Genomic DNA, 14,339 nt, shown 5'->3' with positions numbered 1-14,339 from the left:
ATTGTGTGAAGTTTCATGACCGTAGCATGAAATCCCTAGGAGTAGTATCATTGACAAAACCGCAAAGAGAATAATAATAAAAAGATTTCAAAGAACAGTAATTTGGCTTCGATGAGCCTCATTAATAAAACACTGAGGCAGACTGTGTCCATCAGGAAGAACCCAGATGCTGTGGAATGACAGTTTGCAAACCAGCTGTTTTAGTTTAACATTCATCAGCAACTTGGTTACAGTTTAATTTTAAAAATAAAACGTAATCATTTCAGGCCTTTGTCCGTAAACAAACTCCAAAAGAGGGACAGAGAAGATGTGTGACGAGGCCAGGTTCAGATTCTCCTCCGTCCTTGTGTCACTCGCTCTCCTGCTGGTGCTGGATGCTGCTGCACTGACACTGACCTGGAGAGGAGCTCTGTCTGGGCCCAGCGTCTCTAACACAGCGCTGGAACCTGATTGGTGCATTACGCTCTCTTTGCTTATGGAGTAAAGAGTGAGATATTTGACTTTGAAATGGAGTGAGTCCCCAAAATAAAAGTCCTCCAGTAAAGTACAGATACACAATAAACTATTAAAGTACAGTAACAAGTTACATTTACACCGTCACTGTCCACCGCTGGGATTGGATCCTCAGTCTCTCTGAGCTGCACTGACCTGTCTTTGTCTTTCTCGTCTTTGCCCAGGGAGGAGTCTCGCTTCTCTCTCTCCCTCTCTCTCTCCTTCTCCCTCTCCCTCTCGTGGCTGTTGGCTGAGCTGCTCCTCTCGGGCTCGCTGGGTTTGGGCCATGCTGGGGGTGTGGGGAAGGACGGTGGGGTCCGGTGGAGCCGGTTCCAGGCGTCGTGATGGGGGCTGAACCCAGGAAGAGCTGGACCCTCTTTAGGTCCAAACACACTGTTAGCACCTGGAATAAAAACAAACACAGGACACGACATCTTCACCTGTTTCAGCTTAAAATCCACCCGGAGCACTGAGTACTGCCGGCCCCTCCCTCCACACTGAATACAGCTAGGGTTAGCGCTACAGTAGCTGGAGTAGTGCGCCCTCTGGTGGCCATCCAGCTATGATTTTCTCACTTTTACTGGTCGGGTTTAGATTTCTAAATAAGCCAGTTTTTATAGAATCGGATTTGTGACAAAAATCACAAAAAATATTTAAAAAAGTAGGAATTTGGGAGAGAAATTACAAAGGTCTAAACTGTAAAATGTATAACTCGTAAACAAATGATTTTTGTAATGGAGCAGTGCTAAACACCTCGTTGGGTTTGCATTCCTAAATTGTCAGATCAGATTTTTTATACAAGTTGATTTGTTGACGCAGCCCTGAAAAAGTGGCCAAGGAAGAGGTTTGTGTGAGAACCACGAGATAAATCACAGAGAGCTACAGTCTGAGCGCTCACAAACACACAGACAAAAAACTGTACAATGTTTTTCTCTCTCAAATTGTCACATTGTTTAATCCGTTTTGACCAAGTTTGTTTAGAGTCTTCAGTTTTATTCAGCTCCACTCCGTCAGTGTTAGCTTCCACAGTTAGAAGCATAGCTGGTGAAAACACTTTAGAGCAGTAGTTTCTCAACTGGTCTCAGCCCGGGACTCACATTGTCTCATGGTCTTTACGTCGCGACTCACTTTTATAGAACACAAACCAAGCAAATTTACTTTTGGAAAATAGCCTTCAAAGACACATTTAAACATACGTTTGCGTGCACAGCCAATTCAAGGGCACATATTTTAAAGAAACTGAGGAGGAACATGACGACTGCTTCTATAAAATTTACGAAATAAAGTTAAATATCAAAACTGCACAGAATAAATAAGGCCACAAAATTAGATGTTTGACTTCTCTGCATTAGATACACACTGGGGTTTCTGTCCGTGTTTGTGTTTAACAAACAAAAACTCACATTTAAATACTCCGGGTTATATTTATGTTTCACCGTCTTGCCTCTGAACATCATCACAACTTTAAAGAGAAGGGTAACTGGCAAACGAATGGTGGTTACCATTTTCACGATAAATAACGTGTACAAAATCAGCATGAATTATTCCTAATTTTTATTATTTTTTAAAAAATGTATTCATTTTTTACAAGCCGTCCATGACCCGCCCAGAACGTGTCCCCACCAGCTGAGAATCGCTGCTTTAAAGGTTCCAGTGACATCACAACAAGGGCAGACGTGGGTGTGGCATTGGATTTAGTTTCTCGAAAACTGGCATAAAATTTAGGCGTGATATTTTTTCCTGTAAAACATCACAGTGTTGCCCAAGCTTCCGGAGGCAGGATGGAGGGGGTTCAATGACACTCTCAGAAAGAAACCTCACTGTGGTAGTGCCCTTAAGGAAATGTATACTGCACCTTTAATTAGGAACAGAACTGTACCTTAGTCTTTATTAACTGTGGATTTTAAAGTTGTGTTGATGTCATTCGCCCCGTTTCATCTCCAGGACTTTTATTGTGTTCTTTTATTCTCCACAGTTGTATAATGAAAGATTACAGAGTCCCTAGACTCTAACACCACTGATGTACCTTTAAAGATACACTACACTGTTTGTAGCTTCAGTGACATTAATGAACTTTATTTCTGAGAGTGTGTTGCTGAATGTGCCCCAAAACCCTGAGTCCCAGGGACTGAAGCGTGGCTGTGGCCCAGGACTGTCCTCGCTTATTTCCGGCCCTGGACACCTGTCAGTGAGGGTCACCTGGCGGAGGTGCACTGATGGGTAAAGGGCTGAGGACAGAGGAGGAGAGGCTCATGGCGACAGCCCTGTGTCAGTTGCTGTGGGTTGGGGCTCGTCTCCGAGACTTGGGCCACATTTAGAGAATTCATGAATAAGATTCTGGGAAATATGGACAATTCTCTCCTCAGTTTCTCACTTTTTCTCTCTCTGTTTTTCTCTGTCTCTCTCACTTGCTCACTACAGGGAGCACTGTGTCTCTGTAAAGTCTCTATTTCACTGCAATCACCTTCACCAGAGAAAAACAACAGAGAGAGAGAGAGAGAGAGAGAGAGAGAGAGAGAGAGAGAGAGAGGGACAGAGAGGGAGGAATGCAGAGGGAGGGAGGAGTAGAGAGAGAGGGATGTAGAGAGGGAGGAGTAGAGAGAGAGATGTAGAGAGGGAGGAGTAGAGAGAGAGGGATGTAGAGAGGGAGGAGTAGAGAGAGAGAGATGAAGAGAGGGAGGAGTAGAGAAAGAAGGATGTAGAGAGAGAGAGAGAGAGAGAGGGATGTAGAGAGGGAGGAGTAGAGAGAGAGGGATGTAGAGAGGGAGGAGTAGAGAGAGAGATGTAGAGAGGGAGGAGTAGAGAGAGAGGGATGTAGAGAGGGAGGAGTAGAGAGAGAGAGATGAAGAGAGGGAGGAGTAGAGAGAGAAGGATGTAGAGAGGGAGGAGTAGAGAGAGAGAGATGAAGAGAGGGAGGAGTAGAGAGAGAAGGATGTAGAGAGGGAGGAGTAGAGAGAGGGATGTAGAGAGGGAGGAGTAGAGAGAGAGGGATGAAGAGGGAGGAGTAGAGAGAGGGATATAGAGAGGAAGGAGTAGAGAGAGGGATATAGAGAGGGAGGAGTAGAGAGAGAGGGATGTAGAGAGGGAGGAGTAGAGAGAGAGAGAGAGGGATACAGAGGGAAGGATGCAGAGGGAGGGAGGTCTGTAATGGATGTATTAAACAGTATTAGGGAGTTTAACTGTGAGTGTAAAATTAAACCAGGCCTTTCACCCTCAGCTGAGAGTTGGCATTGTCTTTCCCTCTCTCTTTCTCCCCCTCTCTATCTCTCTCTCTCTCTTGCTAATTCCTTCTCTCTCTCTCTCTCTCTTTCTCAGGCCTTACCGAGCGAGGGGTTGGCTAATCCTCCGAAGGCACTGGCCGAAAGGTTGCTGAGACCACCGAAGGAACCGGGGCGAGTAAAAGCATCTGCAAAATGCCAAACAGGGATTAGAGAAGTCTGCTTTTCTCTCTCTCTTTCACTCTATTTCTATCCTTCTCTATTTTACACTATTTCTATCCTTCTCTCTCTCTCTTACTCTATTTCTAGCCTTCACTCTCTCTCTCCCTCACTCTCTCAGCTTCGCTCTCAGCTTTAAACTCAGAGTTAAATCAGAAAAATAATTCTCAATCTCTCTGTTCTTTAACATCAGAGTTACCTTGAATACAGATCAATTAAATTAAGCATCATGTCCATATAAGGAGTTGTGGGTGTGGCTGGATGTCCACATAAGGAGTGGTGGGTGTGGCTGGATGTCGACATACGGAGTGGTGGGTGTGGCTAGATGTCCATATAAGGAGTGGTGGGTGTGGCTGGATGTCCACATAAGGAGTGGTGGGTGTGGCTGGATGTCCACATAAGGAGTGGTGGGTGTGGCTGGATGTCCACATAAGGAGTGGTGGGTGTGGCTGGATGGTGATATAAGGAGTTGTGGCCTTTAATAACATCCCGTCAGGGTTAGCATTAGCATTAGCAGGTACTAGCTGCAGTACTGTTACCAGGCTAATCAAATGATGATTGGAATGAATGAACTCACGCATGGGTATTAGCTTTTAGCCAAGGGCTAACTCTAGCTCGTTAGCTTTGGCTAATCAGGACTGCTAGGCCAAGAGCTAAAACTTTTCCTTCACTGTTCATTTCGGCTGAGTTTAATTATTCAATTGTTTTTACTAATAATTACTTTAAAATATAATGAATTATTATTATTATTTTTAAATAAAGCTACTGCTTTCTTTATGAAGTAGAAACACACAGCATCTTTTCTAATCTTTCTGAAGCTTTTTTGAATTCCTCAGGTGTGTGTTTATTTATTTTCTATCATTTATTTGGGCCGAATCCTTGAGGAGTTTTTCATCAATTCCTTTTTATTTCCCCAGAGCGTCAGCTGTTTATAAACTCAGATTGGATCGAGTGGTGTGTGAAATCAGCTCCAGGTGCTGGAGCCAAACAAAAGCTCGCTGTTGGGGGGTGGGGTGGGGGGGTGTGTGTGTGTGTGTGTGTGTGTGTGTGTGTGTGTGTGTGTGTGTGGTGGTGGTGGTGGTGGTGGTGGTGGGGGGGGGTCACAATGGCCTTTAATCATTTTCTGAAAAAGTGAAAAATGGCTGAAAAACTGCCGGGTGAAAAGGAGCACCGGAAGCTGGAGAGAGAGATAAAACACGACGGGGAATTCAAGGTAAAAATAAAGGGCCCTATTCAGCGGGTCAGGGGCATTCACAGCGCTCCAGAGACCTCCAGGGTCTCGGAAAATAACAGCAAAAAGCCCAGTATTTCCCCGGAGTCAGGCTTTTCAGAAAGAGATATATATTTATATTTATTCTTTTCATATGTTCTGACTTTCTCAGAGGCTCTCGGTCCCTGGGAAATAATCAGAACCCACCGCTCGAGTCAGATCCTGCTTCCTTCTCTCTCCTGAAACAACCTTCAAAGGAAAATGAGCCGCAGTTCAGAAAACACAGGACTCTGACTTCACTACACTCACCGTTCATTTTATAAGCTGAAGGGTTTAAAAACTCCAGCAGCACTGCTGTGTCTGATCCACTCTACACCAGCACAACACACACTAACACACCACCACCACGTCAGTGTCACTGCAGCACAGAGAATGATCCACCACCCACAGAGGGGAAGGGGGGGGGGGGGGGGGGCACTAAAGTATGCAGAGCAACCAAAGAACTACAGAGTTGACAGTGTGTGTACAATAAAGGAGACTTTTATTTTACATTTTCCCTAATCAGCCAGCCCCTGAAATCCAGCTGTTCCACATCTGCGGATTCAGCCCGACCACAGATTGAGAACGGTCCAAAGGGTAGAGCTCTATGTCGCGGCGCACAGCGCTATGCTGAGTCCACATCAATGAGGTCTAGCGCCCCCTGCTGTAACCCCCACAGTTTCAAACATCCACCGCTCCTGTATTCGCTCGTTAATTTGATGGACGTGTGCTGTGTAGTTGGACTTTAATGGTGTTTGTTTGTTCTGTGGTTTAGTCGCACTATGACGGTCTCGTTCGTTTGTTTCCTGAAGTTCGACTAGGACAGTTTCACTCGTTCATCCATTCCTTTGTCTGGTCCTTTGGCACGTGTGACGCTGTCAGTCTGTGATGGTTTGTTCATTTGCTGTGTTCTAGATAATTAACCTATGATGGACTGACACAGAATGGACCTGAGTTCTCTAGGAAAACATTCGTGAGAAGTCTCCTCGCCGGAACAGGGTCATGATACTGCTGTGAATGATAGGACTTTCATTAACAGAAGGTCGGCGCGAGAACCACATTGGGGTACTTTAACTGTTCTTCAGAACTGAAACAGAACTCCAACCGTGGAAAACGACATAAAGCAAGAACACGAGAACGTCAGAACACACAGGAACACATACATAAAGGAACACTAAGACTCCAGTGTAATTTATTTTTACAGCACTCTAATGAAATCAATGGAGAGGGAGCGCGAGGGGTGGTTTCCTACCCGCCTCCACAAATTACATAGTGTAGTTTCTGCGGTGCTGAGCCTGGAGTAGCAACGACAGAGGCTGTATTCTCCCTGTTACAGCTCAGTGGATCATCACAGTGATTTTGAAGCTGTGATTTTAAGGTAAAAATATGACGTAGTGTTTCTTTAAGTGTTCAGCGTGCAATTGTTGCTCATTTATTCGTTGGTTGGTTCGTCTGGTGTTCGCTGTGTAATCAGACTGTGGGCCTGTGCTGTGTAGGCTGTGACTGTCTCATTCATTCATTGATTCATTTATTTGGAGTGACTATGTAATCAGGCTGTAATGGTCTTGTTTGTTTGTTTGCTGGACGTGTACAGACTGACGCTTCTAAACACTGCAGTACACAGCCAGTCCCAGAGTGTCCCCTGTGGCGGGAGTCTGCACAAAGAGAAATAAAAACAAATGGAAATTTTTACTTACGCATACCTGCCAAATGCGAGGGGGGCAGGAAGCCGCTGTGATGGGGGACAGGACCGTATGGAGACGCAGCAGGGTGACCAGCTCCGACTGGAGGAAAAACAGGACGTTATTACCAACTGGACCAATAGCAGAGAGAGAACCAGACTCCGCCCACAAACAGGTAACAGGTGACCAGTGAGAAAAGTCCTGAGACAATGTAGCTGACTGTTACTTTAAGATGCACCACTGTTCAGCAGGTAGAGCACACTGCACCGGTTACACTTTATTTACTGCTCTTTGTTTATACACCGCTCGTTATTTACTGCTCTTTGTTTATATACTGCTCTTTATTTATTGCTCTTTGTTTATGTACTGCTCTTTATTTATACACCACTCTTTATTTACTGCTCTTTGTTTATACACTGCTCTTTATTTACTGCTCTTTGTTTATATACTGCTCTTTATTTATTGCTCTTTGTTTATGTACTGCTCTTTATTTATACACCGCTCTTTATTTACTGCTCTTTGTTTATATACTGCTCTTTATTTATTGCTCTTTGTTTATGTACTGCTCTTTATTTATACACCGCTCTTTATTTACTGCTCTTTGTTTATATACTGCTCTTTATTTATTGCTCTTTGTTTATGTACTGCTCTTTATTTATACACCGCTCTTTATTTACTGCTCTTTGTTTATACACTGCTCTTTATTTAATGCTCTTTGTGAATATACTGTTCTTTATTTAATGATCTTTCTTTATACACTGCTCTTTATTAAAACACTGTTTATAAGCTGCTCTCTCTATAAGCTGCTCTTTTTTTATAAGCTGCTCTCTGTTTATAAACTGCTCTTTGTTTATAAGCTGCTCTTTCTATAAGCTGCTCTCTGTTTATAAGCTGCTCTCTGTTTATAAGCTGCTCTTTGTTTATAAGCTGCTCTTTGTTAATAAGCTGCTCTTTGTTAATAAGCTGCTCTGTTTATAAGCTGCTCTCTGTTTATAAGCTGCTCTTTTTTATAAGCTGCTCTCTGTTTATAAACTGCTCTTTGTTTATAAGCTGCTCTCTCTATAAGCTGCTCTTTGTTTATAAGCTGCTCTCTGTTTATAAGGTGCTCTTTGTTTATAAACTGCTCTCTGTTTATAAGGTGCTCTCTTTTTATAAGGTGCTCTCTTTTTATGAGCTGCTCTTTGCTTATAAGCTGGTCTTGTGAGGTGTAGGGGCTACGCACTTCTGAATGGTCAGTGAAAGTGGGCGAGAGCAAGCAAAATTCAGAATTAAAACGCAGCTTTGGTTCCTCTCAAGGATTTTTTCTCTCACTCCATGGTGCCCCCTTGTGGCTCAGAACACACTCAGAATGACTACTTTGTGATGCCATTTGTAAAAAAACACTCTCATTAAAACTGAATTAAACATTCTGATATACTTTATATAGCTATACGATATATATAAAGATATAACTGTAATCACACACACACACACGAAAAATGTGTAGGTTTGATGCAAACCTTGTTCTCTTTTTGATTTCACCACCTGATTTAGCCTTGACATAATAAAGACGGCAGAAACGCGCCTGTCTCTGAGCGTGTTTGTGTTCGGGAGAGCGGAGGCTGTTAAGGTGGACTCGCGGCTCTGAATTTAATCAGAAAAGAAGGTCAGGTCTGCCCTTGTTTTCGGGGGCCGAGCCGCTTGTCGTCTCTCGGAGTGAATCATTAATAAAAGAGGCAATTAGGAGCTTGTTTTATGACACAATGCCGGGTAATTACATCCTAAAGGCCAGTCAGATTCATGCTGCCCTTCAAGCGAGGGCTAGCGGTCAATTAGCTCAGGTGGAGGCATTTGTATTCAGAGCCACGGCGGGATAACAACATGCAAATCGCCTTGGAAAAAAAAGGGAATAAAAAGACGGAGGCGAGAGGCATTATTCAGCTTTACCGCCGCCGAGGCCCTGAGAGCTGCTGCTGAACGTTTATAAATCACACAGAGCCCCTGAGCCCAGACGCGCTTTAGGAAAACGTGATTTTAACGCCAGAGCAGCCCATTTAAATGAGGTCAAACCGAAGGCCATGACATTTTCAGCTGCGATTTTCCACAAGGAGATGAGCCACTTTCAGCAGGGAACACTCAGAATCAGAAAGACTGCTCTACCGTCAGTGCACGCACCTCAAAAACACCTCCACCTGCATTTAACGGCTTCTAATACCGACTTTTACACTGCTATCAATGATTAGAATATTTATACTTTAGAATGTTTTACAATTTTAATTAAAAAAAATATAATATAATAATATATATAAATATATATAATATACTAACCTCTGTTCATCAGACTCAACACGCTCGGAGGAGAACACTAACCTCTGTTCATCAGACTCAACACGCTCGGAGGAGAACACTAACCTCTGTTCATCAGACTCAACACGCTCGGAGGAGAACACTGACCTCTGTTCATCAAACTCAACACACTCGGAGGAGAACACTAACCTCTGTTCATCAGACTCAACACGCTCGGAGGAGAACACTAACCTCTGTTCATCAGACTCAACACTCTCGGAGGAGAACACTAACCTCTGTTCATCAGACTCAACACGCTCGGAGGAGAACGCTAACCTCTGTTCATCAGACTCAACACGCTCGGAGGAGAACGCTATCCTCTGTTCATCAGACTCAACACGATCGGAGGAGAACACTAACCTCTGTTCATCAGACTCAACACGCTCGGAGAACACTCACCTCTGTTCATCAGACTCAACACGCTCAGAGGAGAACACTAACCTCTGTTCATCAGACTCAACACGCTCGGAGGAGAACACTGACCTCTGTTCATCAGACTCAACACGCTCGGAGGAGAACACTAACCTCTGTTCATCAGACTCAACACGCTCGGAGGAGAACGCTAACCTCTGTTCATCAGACTCAACACGCTCGGAGGAGAACGCTAACCTCTGTTCATCAGACTCAACACGATCGGAGGAGAACACTAACCTCTGTTCATCAGACACAACACGCTCGGAGGAGAACACTCACCTCTGTTCATCAGACTCAACACGCTCGGAGGAGAACACTAACCTCTGTTCATCAGACTCAACATGCTCAGAGGAGAACACTAACCTCTGTTCATCAGACTCAACACGCTCGGAGGAGAACACTAACCTCTGTTCATCAGACTCAACACGCTCGAAGGAGAACACTAACCTCTGTTCATCAGACTCAACACGCTCGGAGGTGAACACTAACCTCTGTTCATCAGACTCAACACGCTCGGAGGAGAACGCTAACCTCTGTTCATCAGACTCAACACGCTCGGAGGAGAACGCTAACCTCTGTTCATCAGACTCAACACGCTCGGAGGACAACACTAACCTCTGTTCATCAGACTCAACACGCTCGGAGGAGAACACTAACCTCTGTTCATCAGACTCAACACGCTCGGAGGAGAACACTAACCTCTGTTCATCAGACTCAACATGCTCAGAGGAGAACACTAACCTCTGTTCATCAGACTCAACACGATTGGAGGAGAACACTAACCTCTGTTCATCAGACTCAACACGCTCGGAGGAGAACACTGACCTCTGTTCATCAGACTCAACACGCTCGGAGGAGAACACTGACCTCTGTTCATCAGACTCAACACGCTCGGAGGAGAACACTAACCTCTGTTCATCAGACTCAACACGCTCGGAGGAGAACGCTAACCTCTGTTCATCATACTCAACACGCTCGGAAGAGAACGCTAACCTCTGTTCATCAGACTCAACATGCTCGGATGAGAACACTGACCTCTGTTCATCAGACTCAACACGCTCGGATGAGAACACTGACCTCTGTTCATCAGACTCAACACGCTCGGAGGAGAACACTGACCTCTGTTCATCAGACTCAACACGCTCGGAGGAGAACACTGACCTCTGTTCATCAGACTCAACACGATCGGAGGAGAACACTGACCTCTGTTCATCAGACTCAACACGATCGGAGGAGAACACTAACCTATGTTCATCAGACTCAACACGCTCGGAGGAGAACACTAACCTCTGTTCATCAGACTCAACACGCTCGGAGGAGAACGCTAACCTCTGTTCATCAGACTCAACACGCTCGGAGGAGAACGCTAACCTCTGTTCATCAGACTCAACACGATCGGAGGAGAACACTAACCTCTGTTCATCAGACACAACACGCTCGGAGGAGAACACTCACCTCTGTTCATCAGACTCAACACGCTCGGAGGAGAACACTAACCTCTGTTCATCAGACTCAACATGCTCAGAGGAGAACACTAACCTCTGTTCATCAGACTCAACACGCTCGGAGGAGAACACTAACCTCTGTTCATCAGACTCAACACGCTCGAAGGAGAACACTAACCTCTGTTCATCAGACTCAACACGCTCGGAGGTGAACACTAACCTCTGTTCATCAGACTCAACACGCTCGGAGGAGAACGCTAACCTCTGTTCATCAGACTCAACACGCTCGGAGGAGAACGCTAACCTCTGTTCATCAGACTCAACACGCTCGGAGGACAACACTAACCTCTGTTCATCAGACTCAACACGCTCGGAGGAGAACACTAACCTCTGTTCATCAGACTCAACACGCTCGGAGGAGAACACTAACCTCTGTTCATCAGACTCAACATGCTCAGAGGAGAACACTAACCTCTGTTCATCAGACTCAACACGATTGGAGGAGAACACTAACCTCTGTTCATCAGACTCAACACGCTCGGAGGAGAACACTGACCTCTGTTCATCAGACTCAACACGCTCGGAGGAGAACACTGACCTCTGTTCATCAGACTCAACACGCTCGGAGGAGAACACTAACCTCTGTTCATCAGACTCAACACGCTCGGAGGAGAACGCTAACCTCTGTTCATCATACTCAACACGCTCGGAAGAGAACGCTAACCTCTGTTCATCAGACTCAACATGCTCGGATGAGAACACTGACCTCTGTTCATCAGACTCAACACGCTCGGATGAGAACACTGACCTCTGTTCATCAGACTCAACACGCTCGGAGGAGAACACTGACCTCTGTTCATCAGACTCAACACGCTCGGAGGAGAACACTGACCTCTGTTCATCAGACTCAACACGATCGGAGGAGAACACTGACCTCTGTTCATCAGACTCAACACGATCGGAGGAGAACACTAACCTATGTTCATCAGACTCAACACGCTCGGAGGAGAACACTAACCTCTGTTCATCAGACTCAACACTGTTGGAGGAGAACACTCACCTCTGTTCATTAGACTCAACACGCTCGGAGGAGAACACTCACCTCTGTTCATCAGACTCAACACGCTCAGAGGAGAACACTAACCTCTGTTCATCAGACTCAACACGCTCGGAGGAGAACACTAACCTCTGTTCATCAGACTCAACACGCTCGGAGGAGAACACTAACCTCTGTTCATCAGACTCAACACGCTCGGAGGAGAACGCTCACCTCTGTTCATCAGACTCAACACGATCGGAGGAGAACGCTAACCTCTGTTCATCAGATTTAACACGCTCGGAGGAGAACACTAACCTCTGTTCATCAGACTCAACACTGTTGGAGGAGAACACTCACCTCTGTTCATTAGACTCAACACGCTCGGAGGAGAACACTAACCTCTGTTCATCAGACTCAACACGCTCAGAGGAGAACACTAACCTCTGTTCATCAGACTCAACACGCTCGGAGGAGAACACTAACCTCTGTTCATCAGACTCAACACGCTCGGAGGAGAACACTAACCTCTGTTCATCAGACTCAACACGCTCGGAGGAGAACACTAACCTCTGTTCATCAGACTCAACACGCCTGGAGAAGAACACTAAGTTTGTAGATAGTTACTGACCCGTGGAGGAGAAGAGAGGTCTGGCGAGGTCATGGGGATACGGGAATCCTGGGAAAACACCTGGAGCCGGGGGTCTGCTGAACAGGTCCAGTTTACCATTAATGTCCAGTTTATGCGGATCCAGCTGCATCTGCTACAGAAAAAGAGAGAGAACAGATCAACCAATCAGAAATACAGGGTCCTTACTACAGCCCCGAGCGAGTCGAGTAGGGACTAAACCGTGGCGTGTAAACCTTGCAGAGAGCTGATTGTCCAGAGAGAGTCGTCACTCTACGCCACGCAACGCAGACGACCAGCACCAACTCTCCAGCTGCTATACAGCTGACACCTAGTGGTGTGGATGTATCTGAGGTCTGTATCCGATTCAGTACTAAACTACTTTCAAACACTCTCACCCTCGTGTGAGTGGTACTTTGTTATTATTTCTGCATAATATCCCACAATCACTTTGACAAATTTTCTTTGCTCCTTTTTGGTGGTTAACACCACTGACTGTACCTTTAATCGCCTGTAAACCAAAGGGTGGCCTCCTGGAACTTCATAATAAGAGTTTTGGTAAAACATTCTCTCTCAGTTTGTTGCAATCCATATGAAACAGATCCCGCCGACTGAGAACAGAGACGAAAAGAGCTGGGTTTACTGCGAGGGTCTCACCTTCATCTTCTGCTGATGGTGGTAGATCTGCCAGGCGATCTGGACGTGAACCGCGCACCATTTCCCCGGCTTCTGCACAAAGGAAACCAGACAGACAGGGCTTAAGAGGGTTTTACAAGAAAAATGAGAGACTTAACATAAAAGCCTTGAATATCAGACACTGCAGAGACACGGGGAACATCCAGATCTTACTCTCACCGACGTCCGGAACGGATCCGTTACCTGCAGAGGAAAACAAAAACAGGAGACACTCAGTAACACTCCCAAAACTGACTCAATCATATTTTCCTCTGGGATTTAATCATCTGCTCCACAGCCCACACTGCTGTTTATTCTGAGACCCATTGGTAACACTTCAGTATTCGTTTTTTACCGCGTCTGTCACTGACTGACGGTCATTAGAGGGCGCTGACGTCAGTTCTTTTGCACGCAGTTTTAAAATTAGTTTCAAAATATTAACATTGAAAAAGCCAAGAGGTTAATGTTTGATGGTGATGTCATGTTTCTACTTTCATTTTGGGGCGTTTTTTTCTGTGGCTTTTATATTGTTTTTCGAAACTGAAATTATATCGTTATCACCTGAAATTAAGAAATATATTAAATTTTGACATATTATTATTATTATTATTATTATTATTATTTTTATTATTATTATTATTAATAAATTTTTCTTCACACTCGCTCACAATAAAGAAACTATTTTTAGAAACAAATCTTTTAAATTTTACTGTATTTATGTTTTTTATTGTGTTTATTGTAATTGTGTACAGTTTTCTACAAGCACCACGTTTACAGAGAAGATAAATCCCTTTAAATAACAATAGTAATCATCTTAGGTGCCTAAGACTTTATCTCAGTGCTGTACATAAAAATTGAGGAAGGAAAAAACTATTTGTTTAATTTCTGTAGCTTCAGAAGTTTGTGCTGAATCCAGAACAGACGCCCAGTGCTAAAGAAGTAGAAATCCCTTCGGT

At 44.7% G+C, this 14,339-nt stretch overlaps 1 protein-coding gene across 7 annotated transcripts in view; it reads right to left on the bottom strand.

Annotated features, from left to right (window-relative positions):
• The window catches only part of LOC136676387 (autism susceptibility gene 2 protein-like), a 33,121-nt gene that overhangs the window by 5,159 nt on the left and 13,623 nt on the right, over nucleotides 1-14,339 (bottom strand). Inside the window, exons 6-11 of one of the 7 annotated variants that reach the window (XM_066653356.1) lie at nucleotides 13,558-13,587; nucleotides 13,366-13,437; nucleotides 12,712-12,844; nucleotides 6,876-6,962; nucleotides 3,815-3,898; nucleotides 649-895 (exon numbers count right to left, since the gene is read on the bottom strand). In XM_066653356.1, the coding sequence (XP_066509453.1) occupies nucleotides 649-895; nucleotides 3,815-3,898; nucleotides 6,876-6,962; nucleotides 12,712-12,844; nucleotides 13,366-13,437; nucleotides 13,558-13,587 (653 nt within the window). The remainder of the gene's footprint in view (nucleotides 1-648; nucleotides 896-3,814; nucleotides 3,899-6,875; nucleotides 6,963-12,711; nucleotides 12,845-13,365; nucleotides 13,438-13,557; nucleotides 13,588-14,339) is intronic. The other 6 variants (XM_066653358.1, XM_066653357.1, XM_066653359.1 and 3 more) reach the window with 6 other exon arrangements.

Source organism: Hoplias malabaricus, chromosome X2, assembly GCF_029633855.1.
Source record: "Hoplias malabaricus isolate fHopMal1 chromosome X2, fHopMal1.hap1, whole genome shotgun sequence".
NCBI lineage: Eukaryota > Metazoa > Chordata > Actinopteri > Characiformes > Erythrinidae > Hoplias > Hoplias malabaricus.
The sequence above is the reverse complement of the archived record's forward strand: the minus strand, read 5'-3'. Positions and strand labels throughout refer to the sequence as shown.